At 34.4% G+C, this 14434-nt stretch overlaps 1 protein-coding gene across 4 annotated transcripts in view; it reads right to left on the bottom strand.

The window, feature by feature from the left end:
• Nucleotides 1-6419: 6419 nt before the first annotated feature.
• The window catches only part of LOC123559800 (kinesin-like protein KIF28P), a 44018-nt gene continuing 36003 nt past the window's right edge, over nt 6420-14434 (bottom strand). Inside the window, exons 23-24 of one of the 4 annotated variants that reach the window (XR_006688010.2) lie at nt 7549-14409; nt 6420-7339 (exon numbers count right to left, since the gene is read on the bottom strand). Coding sequence is in view for 2 of the 4 variants with exons in the window: in XM_045351909.2 (XP_045207844.2) it covers nt 13874-14409 (536 nt within the window). In the remaining 2 variants the exon portion in view is untranslated. Of the gene's footprint in view, nt 14410-14434 lie in introns of all 4 variants that reach the window. The other 3 variants (XR_008372609.1, XM_045351909.2, XM_045351910.2) reach the window with 3 other exon arrangements.

The following is a 14434-nucleotide window of genomic DNA, read 5'->3' as shown; positions in this document are numbered from 1 at the left end:
GTATTTTTCAATTAATCTTCATGAATATTGGTCAGAATGATAACCTTGATGAAATCTAAGCCGAGTTCGAAAATGGGTCATCTCGGGTCAAAAAACTAGGTCACTAGGTCAAATCAAAGAAAAACCTTGTGTATGCGATAGAGGCTGTATTTTTCAATTCTTCTTCATGAATATTGGTCAGAATGATAACCTTGATGAAATCTAGGCCGAGTTCGAAAATGGGTCATCTCGGGTCAAAAACTAGGTCACTAGGTCAAATCAAAGAAAAACCTTGTGTATGCGATAGAGGCTGTATTTTTCAATTGATCTTCATGAATTTTGGTCAGAATGATTGCCTTGATGAAATCTAGGCCGAGTTCGAAAATGGGTAATCTGGGGTCAAAAACTAGATCACTAGGTCAAATCAAAGAAAAACCTTGTGTATGCGATAGAGGCGGTATTTTTCAATTTATCTTCATGAATATTGGTCAGAATGATAACCTTGATGAAATCTAGGCCAAGTTTGAAAATGGGTCATCTGGGTTCAAAAACTAGGTCACTAGGTCATATCACGTAAAAACCTTGTGTATGCGATAGAGGCTGTATTTTTCAATTGATCTTCATGAATTTTGGTCAGAATGATACCCTTGATGAAATTTAGAGCAAGTTCGAAAATGGGTCATCTGGGGTCAAAAACTAGGTCACTAGGTCAAATCAAAGAAAAACTTGTGTATGCAATAGAGGCGGTATTTTTCAACTGATCTTCAATAAATTTAGCCAGAATGATTACCTTGATAAAATCTAGTCCTAGTTCGAAAATGGGTCATCTGGGGTCAAAAACTAGGTCACTAGGTCAAATCGAAGAAAAACATTGTGTATGCAATAGAGGATGTATTTTTCAATTGATCTTCATGAAATTTGGTCAGAGTGATTGCGTTGATGAAATCTAGGTCGATTTTGAATATGGGTTATCTGAGGTCAAAAACTAGGTCACTAGGTCAAATTAAAGAAAAATCTTGTGTATGCGATAGAGACTGTTTTTTTCAATTGATTTTTATGAAATTCGGTCAGGTTGATTGCCTTAATGAAATCTAGGTCGAATTTGAATATGGGTCATCTGAGGTCAAAAACTAGGTCACTTGGTCAAATCAAAGAAAAAACTTATGTATGTGATAGAGGCTGTATTTTTCAGTTGATCTTCATGAATTTTGGTCAGAATGATTGCCTTGATAAAATCTAGGTCGAGATTGAACATGGGTCATCTAGGGTCAAAAACTAGGTCATATCTAAGAAAATGCTTGTTGTATCGCAAGAGACCAATTTTTTTGTCCAATCTTAATGAAATTTGGTCAGAATATTTGTTTCCATGAAATCACTAGGTCAAACATGTTTTACACTGTTACGGAGTGTTTCTTAGGTGAGCGACCTAGGGCCATCTTGGCCCTCTTGTTGTGTGTGCTATTTGTAGAACTGTGTCAGGTCATGCATATTGAATGAAAGTAGTTAGGCAACATGCAATACAAAAGGTACAATATGGATTTTTTTCTGATTGTTCCTTTCAAGCCGTATTTTTGACAGAATTTATTAGGTATATAATAAATGAAAATGTATTTACCTCAGCATAAATATTTTTCAGCAGCAACTGCTAGATGTTTTTTGTGCCCCCCAAAATTTATGGGGGGGGGGGGGGGGGGTCTTTGAGAGTTGCCTTTGTCCATCCTTATGTCTGTCTTTCCGTCAGAATTTGTGTCATTTGTATCTTGAAAAGGACTTGACCGAGTCATCAAACCTTGCAGGATTGTTATTCAGCAGGAGAAGCAGTGCACCAGGGGTTTTAATTTGGATCTTACACAGTCAGACCAGAGTTATGGCCCTTGACTTAGTCAAAAATATGCATAAAACGGGCCTAAGTTTGTATTGCATGTATCTCAAAAAGTATTTTACCCAGCGTTATTAAACATTACAGGAATATTATTCAGCATGTGAAGTTGTGCATCTGGGGTTTTGTTAGAGATATCACTCAGTCAGACTAGAGTTTTGGCCCTTGACTTAGTAAAAAAATATCCATAAAAAGGCATAAAAGTTGTGTCGCTCATATCATAAAAAGTATAATCTTATGACCTAGGGTCATGAAACATCATAGGAATTATTAAGCATGTGAAGTTGTGCTCCTGGAATTTTGTTCTAGATTTTTATCAGTCAGACCCGAGTTATGGCCCTTGATTCTCAAAAATATGCATAAATGGGATACAAGTTTGTGTCACATATATCTCAAAAGGTATTTGACTTGCAATCATAAAACATTAGGGTATTGTTATATAGTATGTGAAGTTCGCACCTGGTGTTCTGTTTGGGATTTCACTTAGCCTTGACTTAGTGAAAAAAAAAAAATAAATAAAGTGCTTGTGTTGCATATGTCTAAAAAAAGTTTCACCTACAGTCATGAAACCATTTAGGAATATTATCCAGCATGTGAATTTGTGCACCAGAGGTTTTTTTTTGTTTTTTTTTCTCACTTTGCAATACCAGAGTTATGTGCCGCTTGTATGTCAAAATGCACTTGACCTAGAGTCATAAAACAGAGGATTTTTATAGCCAGTGAAGTTTTTACACCCGGTGTCCTCTTTGGGGGCCAGAGTTATGATCCTTCACTAAGTGAAAAATACACAAAGTTCTTAAAAGTTTGTGTTAAAGACATTTCACTTTGAGTCATAAAACTGTGCAGTGACAGGACAGGGGCACACATTTAGCTTTTTAAAAAAAATGCATTTAAACTGTGTATTCTGAGCTACACATGTCTGAGCTTAACTATTTTCCAGAAGAAACAATGTTTAACCCTTAGCCTACTGGCGGCAAGTGATTCTGCCTTTGTGACCAGTGCAGACCAAGATCAGCCTGCATGACATCCATGCAGTCTGATCATGGTCTGCACTGTTCGCCATTCAGTCAATAACTTTTAACAGTTAATGGTACTGTCCAAATTGAACGATGGACAAGGTCATTATAGAAATTTAGCAGGGTAAGGGTTAAAGTAACAGATTTGAATAATGAGAATGTATAGCTTCTACCTCTGGCATAAGGTTTACCTAAAACTGACCATTAAGTAAAATTATGTTTCTTTTTGTCTCTTTGTTTATATACCGGTGTTTTGACAAACATCTTCTGTCCTGAATCGTGTATTATTGCCTCTTTTTTTAAAATCTATTCCGGCCTGCTTTTTCTGTTTAATATTATTACATGACACTGCTTAACAAAATACCTTTGATAATGAAATTTTTGTACATAATTCTTTGATTGTTGAACACTTGTCATAATGAAATGATGCTTCTCACGATTAAATGATTTTTCAAGACCAGAAATTGTTTTTGTGTTTCCTTCTGCTTTCAATATTATGCTTTGACAGTGCAAAGAGAGAATGCAGTTATCACGAAAATCAATGATGGTAATTCATTATTCATTAACAGAAAACGTAGCCTGGGATTCAGGCGTTGATATTTTTTGCTTTTTCATGAATACGCTTTATTTATATATGAGCCGTGCCATGGGAAAACCAACATAGTGGGTATGCGACCAGCATGGATCCAGACCAGCCTGCGCATCCGCGCAGTCTGGTCAGGATCCATGCTGTTCGCTAACAGTTTCTCCAATTCCAATAGGCTTTCAAAGCGAACAGCATGGAGCCTGACCAGACTGCGCGGATGCGCAGGCTGGTCTGGATCCATGCTGGTCGCAAAGCCACTATGTTGGTTTTCTCATGGCACGGCTCATATATGAACATGTCGTTGCTGTTACTGATCAGTTTAGGTGATAGTATCAAATTATGAATGTAGATTTGCCGAACAGAAGCACATGAAAAATTGACACACTGGAACCCAGGCTACCGAAAACTTACTGAAGACTGTATTTGACCTGATTCTGCTATAAATTGACGTCAATAATAATTGAATATCTTGTTTGTGAGTATGTTGATTCATAATCTACTATAAGAACTTATGCTTGAAATGTAATCATTCATGTTATTAGCTGGACTATTCAAAGAACAGGTAGAGCTATGACACTCCATCATTAGTTGGCATTTGCATCCCGATTTGATTAAGATTTATGTTAGGGTTTCACCTAGCGGGGATAACTTTTTATTAGCTCGCCTGTCACAAAGTGACAAGGTGAGCTTTTGTGATCCCGCGGTGTCCGTCCGTGTGTGCGTCCGTAAACTTTTGCTTGTGACCACTCTAGAGGTCACATTTTTCATGGGATCTTTATGAAAGTTGGTCAGAATGTTCACCTTGATGATATCTAGGTCAAGTTCGAAACTGGGTCACGTGCCATCAAAAACTAGGTCAGTAGGTCTAAAAATAGAAAAACCTTGTGACCTCTCTAGAGGCCATAGTTTTCAATGGATCTTCATGAAAATTGGTCAGAATGTTCATCTTGATGATATCTAGGTCAAGTTCGAAACTGGGTCACGTGCCTTCAAAAACTAGGTCAGTAGGTCTAAAAATAGAAAAACCTTGTGACCTCTCTAGAGGCCATATATTTCACAAGATCTTCATGAAAATTGGTGAGAACGTTCACCTTGATGATATCTAGGTCAAGTTTGAAACTAGGTCACGTGCCTTCAAAAACTAGGTCAGTAGGTCAAATAATAGAAAAACCTTGTGACTTCTCTAAAGGCCATATTTTTCATGGGATCTGTATGAAAGTTGGTCTGAATGTTCATCTTGATGATATCTAGGTCAAGTTCGAAAGTGGCCACATGTGGTCAAAAACTAGATCAGTAGGTCAAATAATAGAAAAACCTTGTGACCTCTCTAAGGGCCATATTTTTCATGGGAACTGTATGAAAGTTGGTCTGAATGTTCATCTTGATGATATCTAGGTCAAGTTCGAAACTAGGTCATGTGCTGTCAAAAACTAGGTCAGTAGGTCTAAAAATAGAAAAACCTTGTGACCTCTCTAGAGGCCATATATTTCATGAAATCTTCATGAAAATTGGTCAGAATGTTCACCTTGATGATATCTAAGTCAAGTTCGAAAGTGGGTCACGTGCCTTCAAAAACTAGGTCAGTAGGTCAAATAATAGAAAAACCTTGTGACCTCTCTAGAGGCCATATTTTCCATGGGATCTGTATGAAAGTTGGTCTGAATGTTCATCTTGATGATATCTAGGTCAAGTTCGAAAGTAGCCACATGCGGTCAAAAACTAGGTCAGTAGGTCAAATAATAGAAAAACCTTGTGACCACTCTAAGGGCCATATTTTTCAATGGATCTTCATGAAAGTTGGTCTGAATGTTCATCTTGATGATATCTAGGTCAGGTTCGAAACAGGGTCATGTGCGGTCAAAAACTAGGTCAGTAGGTCTAAAAATAGAAAAACCTTGTGACCTCTCTAGAGGCCATACTTGTGAATGGATCTCCATAAAAATTGGTCAGAATGTTCATCTTGATGATATCTAGGTCAGGTTCGAAACTGGGTCACGTGCCTTCAAAAAATAGGTCAGTAGGTCAAATAATGAAAAAACGTTGTGACCTCTCTAGAGGCTATATTTTTCATGGGATCTGTATGAAAGTTGGTCTGAATGTTTATCTTGGTGATATCTAGGTCAAGTTTGAAACTGGGTCAACTGCGATCAAAAACTAGGTCAGTAGGTCTTGAAATAGAAAAACCTTGTGACCTCTCTAGAGGCCATACCCTTGAATGGATCTTCATGAAAATTGGTCAGAATGTTCACCTTGATGATATCTAGGTCAAGTTTGAAACTTGGTCACATGCCTTAAAAAACTAGGTCAATAGGTCAAATAATAGAAAAACCTTGTGACCTCTCTAGAGACCATATTTTTCAATGGATCTTCATGAAAATTGGTCAGAATTTTTATCTTGATAATATCTAGGTCAAGTTCAAAACTGGGTCACATGAGCTCAAAAACTAGGTCACTATGTCAAATAATAGAAAAAACGATGTCATACTCAAAACTGGATCATGTGGGAAGAGGTGAGCGATTCAGGACCATCATGGTCCTCTTGTTTACACTGTCCTCTGACTTTGGAACACGGTGGGGGTAAGAGTGAGGTTAGGTGCACCATAAACCAGTTTAAACTCCCCAGTGGTGGTTTTGCCGCTGACTGTTCAAAGGCGGTGCCCCACTGTGTTTCTTATTTGTTTGTTTTGTCCTAGTGATATTGTGTGAGAGTGTGTGTTCGTGTGTTTGCTTTGTGTATGTTAGTCGTGTGCACGTCCGTGTGCTTGGACATTTGGGGAGGCTGCGTTATCATTGTATGTTAGTATATTTTAGTATCTTAGTATTGCTGGTATCTCAGTGACTAAATATGAGAACTGGCTGACACTTCACACACTATTCACTGTGATGCCTTCCCAGGTAAACTGCTATCACATGATGCTCTCACACCTGACCGTCGGGGCGGAAAGAGAAAGGAACTCAATTTATTACAAAAGAAAGGTTTATTCCATATTACTGTTACAGATTTTTGAGCTTTTTTCACACTTCCTTTGTTCTACAACGGTCAATTTACCCATAATGCTTTAATTTTATGGATTTCGCATATAGAGATCATGTTCACTGAAACCATGGAAACTGAAACTATGGAAACTGAAACCATGGTAATTAATCAGTGTGTACATTGCTATAATACTGAAATAGCCTTTACTAGAAATGAATTAACATATATTACAAAAATAAAAATGTTCTTTGTACTTTTTTTACATCAAATAAAGTGCAAATTGCATGCAGTGATATAAAATAAAAATGCCTACAAACTTCAACCAATCTTATTTTTTAAAGTAATGATCCAAAAATGAAAAAAAAAAACTCCCAGATAATAATACATCTTTTCAACAACACCTTTTCCTTCAAGCCTTCGTGTATAATACTAACACCAGTTAAGATTTTGCCACCGGTACATTACCAATTAAGTTCTATGAGGGCTGGAATTCATCAAAATTCGAAGCCTGAAGTCTCTGAAAATTCAAACTGTCATAACTTCCTTTGTAATAAATTTATACTGCTGAAACTTCACACAGCTTTTTGTTGTAATATATATCATTTTCAAGCCAAGTTTCATTAAAGTCTGTACTAGATTTACAAATTTAAGACAAAATAATTCAAGCATTTCAAAGATTTAGACTGAGAATATTGATGAATTCGGTCCTGGTCCTTCTCTAGATCCAGCACCTGGACTCCACTATCAAACCAATTATCCGCTTAAATCTATCTACAACAAAAACTCCACATAAATTAATTGGAAGTGAGTGTCTCAGATGCCAATAAATACATTAAATAGACAAACATTTCCATATTTTTTCCTGTAAAAATGGCTGTAGTCCCAGAATATATTTATTAACCCTTAGCCTGCTGGCGGCAAGTGATTCTGCCTTTGCGACCAGTGCAGACCAAGATCAGCCTGCACATCCGTGCAGTCTGATCATGGTCTGCACTGTTCGCTATTCAGTCAGTAATTTTTCAGTGAACACCCCTTTGAATAATAAGTGGTATGGCCCAAATTGGATGATGGACTGGTCCATTTTAGATATTTAGCAGGGTAAGGGTTAAACACAGTTGAAATTAACGTGGTCGTTAGCTTTCACAACCTCATTTACAGGAAAACTATGGAGATAGGAATGTGCAATAATTAACTTATAATTTATAAGCAGTCTCACTTAATAGACCTGGCTGAAAATAAGTTGTATAGCCAAAACAGTTCTAACTGCAAAGGTTTCTCTTAGACAGGAGAAGAACAAAACATGAAAGATGCATTTTCAACTCAGCCAGGTCTGTAAGTGTTGAGCTGTGATAAATTTGCTTAAAAAGTCAGGCAAATATCCCAGACCCCTTGTGCATTTTGACCACTTCAACATTAGTCAGGCATTATAATGCTATGAATGTACAGAAAGGAGATACATATTGAGAATCATAAAAAATTCAAAAGAAATTTAACATAATCTAACAGTGGACGGTTAAACAGTAAAAATATATATTTTTAGTAAAATTGAAAAGGTATATACATAATGAAAATGGACGGAATGTGTTCTGCTGATTAGAAACATACTCAAGATAAAACAACATCACCTATCTATAAACAGTTTAAAACTGCTAAAAATAGAAACAGTTTTAAACTGCTAAAAATAGAAACAGAGTTATAATCTTAGACTGTGACACAATTTTGGATGCCTCCAGGTCATATTCTTTACAAATTTTGTAGCCCAGACTATTCAGATGTAAAATACCTTAAAGATAACCATGAGAATTCCATGCAAGATATAAATACACAAGTACTGATATGTAAGTGTAATAAAGTAGCAGATGTAAAGTTTCATTGTCATGTCTCAAATTTATACAGTAAAATATCATCCATCATTGCCTGCAATGACTGTGTGTATATATAATTTATACATGTAGTTATCAGACCCATAACATATACTATGGTATTGACATAACAGTATGTGTGCATTTTTCAAATGTTGACTAACTGTAGTCAAATTTTTTAACAATAATGTTATTATGTAGGCACAATCCTGAACATCTCTGCCTTAATGAACAGACAGTAGTATTACCCTATAATTTAATACCAATATACATTATAGGTCTGATATAACAGTACGCTTCAAAGCAGCTAAATAAATATGAGTGATGTACAACCCGACATGTGTTACTTTGGAATAACGTTCCTATTCAATTCACAGTACTTACACAATGTAATATTGCTGAATAATATATTCATAACGTCTCATATTATATATACAAGGGATAGGAATGAGGATTGTGTTGTTTCATATACTGATAAATCCTTGTATTATAAATACAAGAGACAGGACTCCATTGAACTGAGGATTTTGTTGTATATATTCGTAAAACCATAACCTTTACAAGGGATACTATTTTTTTTTTAATCATTGAACATTACTTTTATTGCTGAAATACAAGATTTGTTTATTTTTTTATCAAATTAGGAAGTTGCTTTTGTTTAACCAGTCAACATGATGACTTCCCTCCAGGATGGTTTGCATACAAGAATACAATGTTCTGTTATTATATATACTCAAGAGTATCACATTAGTCTTTGTTACTGTATTCGATTTGTATTCACTTTAAATCTTTTTTTCTAATATATCCTGAGCTACTGTTTCTATTACATAACTTATTTATTCAACAGAAATGAAAACTTTCATACAGTAATAAACATACTAATAAGTGCTTATCTTTAATAAGTGGCTACAGTTATTGCACAGTGGGTGAGGTAAAAATATCATTTTTTTACCCTATTTTTTTCCTTTTTTTTTTGTCTCTATGGAAATGATATGAAATGAAAATTGGGCGAAACAAAAATGTCCATGGAATTTAGAGATGTGAATGACAAATATATACTGCATTTTACACTGAAAGTACAAAATTCGACAGTTTTTTTTTTCAATATTTGAATGGCTTATAAATTCTTCTTCTTTTTATATCATACAAAATGTTCAAATGATATTCTTTTTTTAAAAATTTTCTTCTAAAAACATAATTTTACATTTTGTTACTCAAATTTCAGTCTGTCACCCAGACCCTGTTCAAACCAAACCAGTTCTTAGTTATAATCGAGTAATTAACCAACTAAAAATCAAACAGATGTGTAAAATTGCCTTGGATTTCAAAGAAATGCCTTGCATTTGGACTTGGTATTAAAGTAATAATATACTTAACAGATGTGCATGCAGTAAGTCATTTCAACATCTCTTTGATGGAATGATAATCAATCAATTTATATACAAGTATCACAGGTTTGCTTTGATAAGCTTTATACCCAGAGAATTCTGGGTAATTTTCAAAATTTAAATTTTGGCAGTGTTCCAAACGGCTCCCTAACCAAGTCTAGCGACCTTAATTTACAACCTTATGTATGTTTAAAAGTATGTTCAAAAACGCAAATTTCCAAAGAAATTATTTTTCTAATCATTTTAAATAACTACTGAAAGTCAAAGAATAAAATTTGCCAAGAAATTCATATGTGATGCAATTCTGACTTCCTGATTTCTCTTCTGATTTTGATCTCAAATAATTTTACTTTACTACTATCCCTTGCTCATAAAATAAAGAAAAAGAGAATTTGTTTGAAAAGGTAATTTACAAAAAAAAGGTTGAAAATTAAGGACAGTCCTCTACAATAGTTATAATTCCACTACAAAATAATTTTACTTGTCACACTATTTTAACCATATGGGTTTTTAAAACATTTTATTTTAGACAATTATTGAAAATATGCCCAATTTTCATTACTGAATTCATACTTGCTTCATAATCAAACTGAAAACAACTTTACTGTAATTAAATTAAATCTAAATTATTTAAAAAAAAAAAAAGTCTAACAATTTTTATATGATTTTAATCCTACAATGTATTTATATAATTCTTGCAAGACAATTTTTTATTTTTCTTCCTTCATGCCTTCAAGACCTGAAGTTCAACATATCCAAAACATTGCAAAATGACATTCAATTCATTTAGGTAAAAGTTACATTTTAGAACTTATAATGGATAAAATAGTAGCAACTTATTATGTAAAATAGCACTATACTGTGTTTAAAGTTAATGAAAACTCACTGCAACCTACTTCTGTGTTAAACAAAGCACACTATTTACAAAGTCATGCATTTTTATGAAATAAAACTTGAACGTTTACAACAAAAAATGTTCGTATTTAAATGGGTGAGAAATCTGGGAAATCAAATAAATGACTTACTAACATAAAATATTTACAAACACTTAAAAGGATCTGGGATGGAAATGAAGAAACAAAAAGCAAAAGAATGAAAAAAAAAAAAAGAGAAAAATGTCACCTTTCATCTCATTCAAACAATCATTCAAACAATCCTATCCTCTATACTATTCCCACTTAAGACTTTTTACCCCATTAGTCAAGAATTCCCCCACCCACCCAAAATATTTCCCAATTTGACAACCACTTCCTACAACAATTCCATTTTTTCTCCATAATGCCCCCAAGCACTTCCTACAACTATGAGCACATGAATGCCAGAACATATACACAACATGACGTTGAAGCAGTGGAGTTTTCTAGAGTTCTGCCAAATTGCATAAATTTCTTGTACGTCTGCCTGCTGCGGGGAACTCCCCCATATCTAAAGCATGTTCAACAATCAAGTGTAAAATGATAGAAATTTAGAAAACTACCCGCCACAACATATCACAGAACCTTAATATCACAGATTCGGCTCAAGAGCTTGAAAACGTCAACCTGTAGCAAAGATTAACAGTTTTCAAAACAGACTATAACTGATTCAACCTAGCTAAGGATAACAGTTTTCAAAACAGACTATAACTGAGTTACAACTACAAGAGAAAAATCTATGGGGTACAAGTAAAAGTCTTAACAAGTGCTTCAACAAAAGAAACTGATATATTAAGTTTTATCACAGAATCCGCTCATGAGCTTGAAAATGCTAACTCAAAATTAGCAATTTTCAATACCTAAGTTTCAACTTAAATTAGAGCTAAATTATTTTACTAGCACTATAAGGGTAAATATTTTATTATAATATATTATTTTTTTCTAAATATCACAGTATTTGCTTCCAAGCAACATAAATAAGTTAATAAAATAATAAATTAATTTTGAATCACTTACACTACTCGGATATATCGATTCCTGCTACAGGTTTATACTAATTATTTAAAAGATTTGATTAATCCAATTAGAATGCAATTTAATCTAGAGAAGTTTACACATTACTAGTATCACAGACTTTGCTTTTAGAGGCTGGAATCCACCAGTTACATATAATATGACCTGATACATATATTAAGCTTCAATTATTTGTGGTTATGAAAGTTTTTATGTTTACAAAGGTATTTAATTTTCAACATAAAAAAAAATTCTTAAATCAATTCCTGTCAAATCTATTCATATAATGTATTTTCAACACTTATGAAATCTTGCCTTGTATGCAAACCATCCTGAATCCAGCAACTGGTCATGCAGGTACCGGTAATCACTTCATGATCAGCTAATCATGTGACTACTTCATTTAGTCACATGATTACCTCAGACAATCATGTGACTTCTTCATTTAGTCACGTGATTACCTCAGATAATCATGTGACTACTTCATTTAGTCATTTAATTACTACTAAAGTACTGTTACTTATTCAGTAAGTCCTGTGACTGTTAGCTAGAATTAGTGTCATGACTACATTAAGTAGACAATCTGATCACTAACTACCTGAAGGTGAAGTGTAAATCACTTTCTAACATCATTTCTTAACAATCTGTCACCTCCGCGCCAACTATTTTGAGGTACATGTATCATTTCGTAGATGACACTGAATACTGTGAAACAAATAGTTCCCGTCTTTCCAAAATAACACAGCAGTTAATGTTTGACAAATAGTCAATACTAAACATCTATAAGTGCACATGTAGTATTATGCTTGTATATATATATCATTTCATATAAAATAGTTCCAATACTGCAACGTGTATATTACCATTTTGAGTACACACACGTGTATAAATCTGTGAAGATCATAGGTGTATTGCAGAAGTTCTGAGTACATATTAACAAAAGGGTCATTTATGCTGTGTACACATAACACAAAGATTATATATACAACACAAGGACCATGTATGCTGTGTACATATGCACAAGGATCACGCATGCGATGTACATATAACTCGTGGAACATGTGTGTTGTGGACATATAATACAAAGACCATGTATGCCATGTATACATATTACACAAAGTATCATGTATGTTGTGTATATATATATAACACAAGGATCATAAATGTATGCTGTAAAAAACTTGAGCTTTAAAAAAATCTAGCTAAACTGAGATTACATAATGATAGGACATTTATTCTGAGGATATTATATTACTAGTATGAATGAAAGTCAAAATGTTGAATATTTTTGTAGACTAGCGAGCTGATTTGTCGAAAAGATAAATAAACTTGATATATAACTCATAATATTAGTTAAAAGAAGTACTGAGAAAAAAATACAAGTACTTCATATGAGCAACTGTCACACTAGCCAACAAAAATAAATGGAACCGATGATACTTTCTTAAAACACAACATTTTACTTAATTACAATTATTGGACTATAAAACGTGGATTTGACCAATAAGTTCACAATAATTGATTCCTGAAATCTAATGAAATGATACATAATACATAATGTTGTGCACACACATAGATAATTTATGACACATTTAATACACAAGATAATATTATGTAACAACGTAACAATCAAGACCTTGTATAGGAACAAAATACTGACACATACTTTCACTGGACGGAATACTTCCAAGAGCAAATAAGTTAACAGACAAAACAACTGCAGAAAAATCAACTATACTAAAACAGCTAATGGTAAAAAATCATTGTACAAGACAAAATATACAATGTTTACATATACAACAAAATTATTGTTTTTCAAATTTAACGTACAGAATTATTCAGTATTGAACAATCAAATTCATTTTAAGGGCACTGCAAACCTTTGATGTACAGAGTATATTGTCAAAAGAAATAATATGTACACAAAATGAACAACATAGTCAACAAGACATAAACAAGAACCTGTTAATTACTGAGTGGCGTATAAAAATAAAGTCTTCATTTGCAGCAGTGTCTGTGTAGGGTAGCTATTTAAACCTCTGGAGGTTGGCGAGGGACGAGGGTATTCACCTCTGAGTAGCGATGTAATGCGATATAAATTCTTATATGTTTCACAGGCAAATTATAAATGTTTTGTACCTTAAAAAAAAACAAAAAACATCAGAAAAAAACCTTGCTATACTTATTTTATTTTTGCCAGAAATTATATTTCTAGGGGAAGAGAAAACAAAGGGGATAAGCTCATCTGGGTTTTTAACTTATAGAAGGACACAAGCACTTGACTTCTTCGCAGAGCTTGCACGCTTGTTTGGTTTGGCTTTAGCTTTCGCTTTACTCTTCTTCTCATCATCTGAGGAGTCGGATGATGAGCTTGAAGAGGAGCTATGTGACGACCTTGACGACTTTGACCCTGATCTCTTGTGTTTTCCCTTGCTGCCGCCATGACCCTTGCCGCCATGATGACCCTTACCGCCAGATTTCCCGTCTTTGTCTTTTTTGTCTCCTCCAACTAAAACTGTAGTATCGCCACCACCACCGCCACGGCCACCACCGCCATCGCCACCATGACCCTTGCCGCCAGATTTTCCATCTTTGTCTGTTCCGTTATTTCCTCCTGCTAGAATTATAGTAACACTTTCGCCACCACCACCACCGCCGCCACCACCTTTTTTATCTTTTTGACTGTCATTGCCACCAGGTCCTTTTGTGTCTTGTTTACTATGTGGAGGAACGAGAGCAATAGGTTTACCTCCGTCTCCGCCTCCATCTCCACCACCATCCTCGTCATCCGAATCTGCATCAGAAATAAATCAGTATCA

This window comes from Mercenaria mercenaria, chromosome 10 (genome assembly GCF_021730395.1).
Source record: "Mercenaria mercenaria strain notata chromosome 10, MADL_Memer_1, whole genome shotgun sequence".
Classification (NCBI taxonomy): domain Eukaryota; kingdom Metazoa; phylum Mollusca; class Bivalvia; order Venerida; family Veneridae; genus Mercenaria; species Mercenaria mercenaria.
The sequence above is the reverse complement of the archived record's forward strand: the minus strand, read 5'-3'. Positions and strand labels throughout refer to the sequence as shown.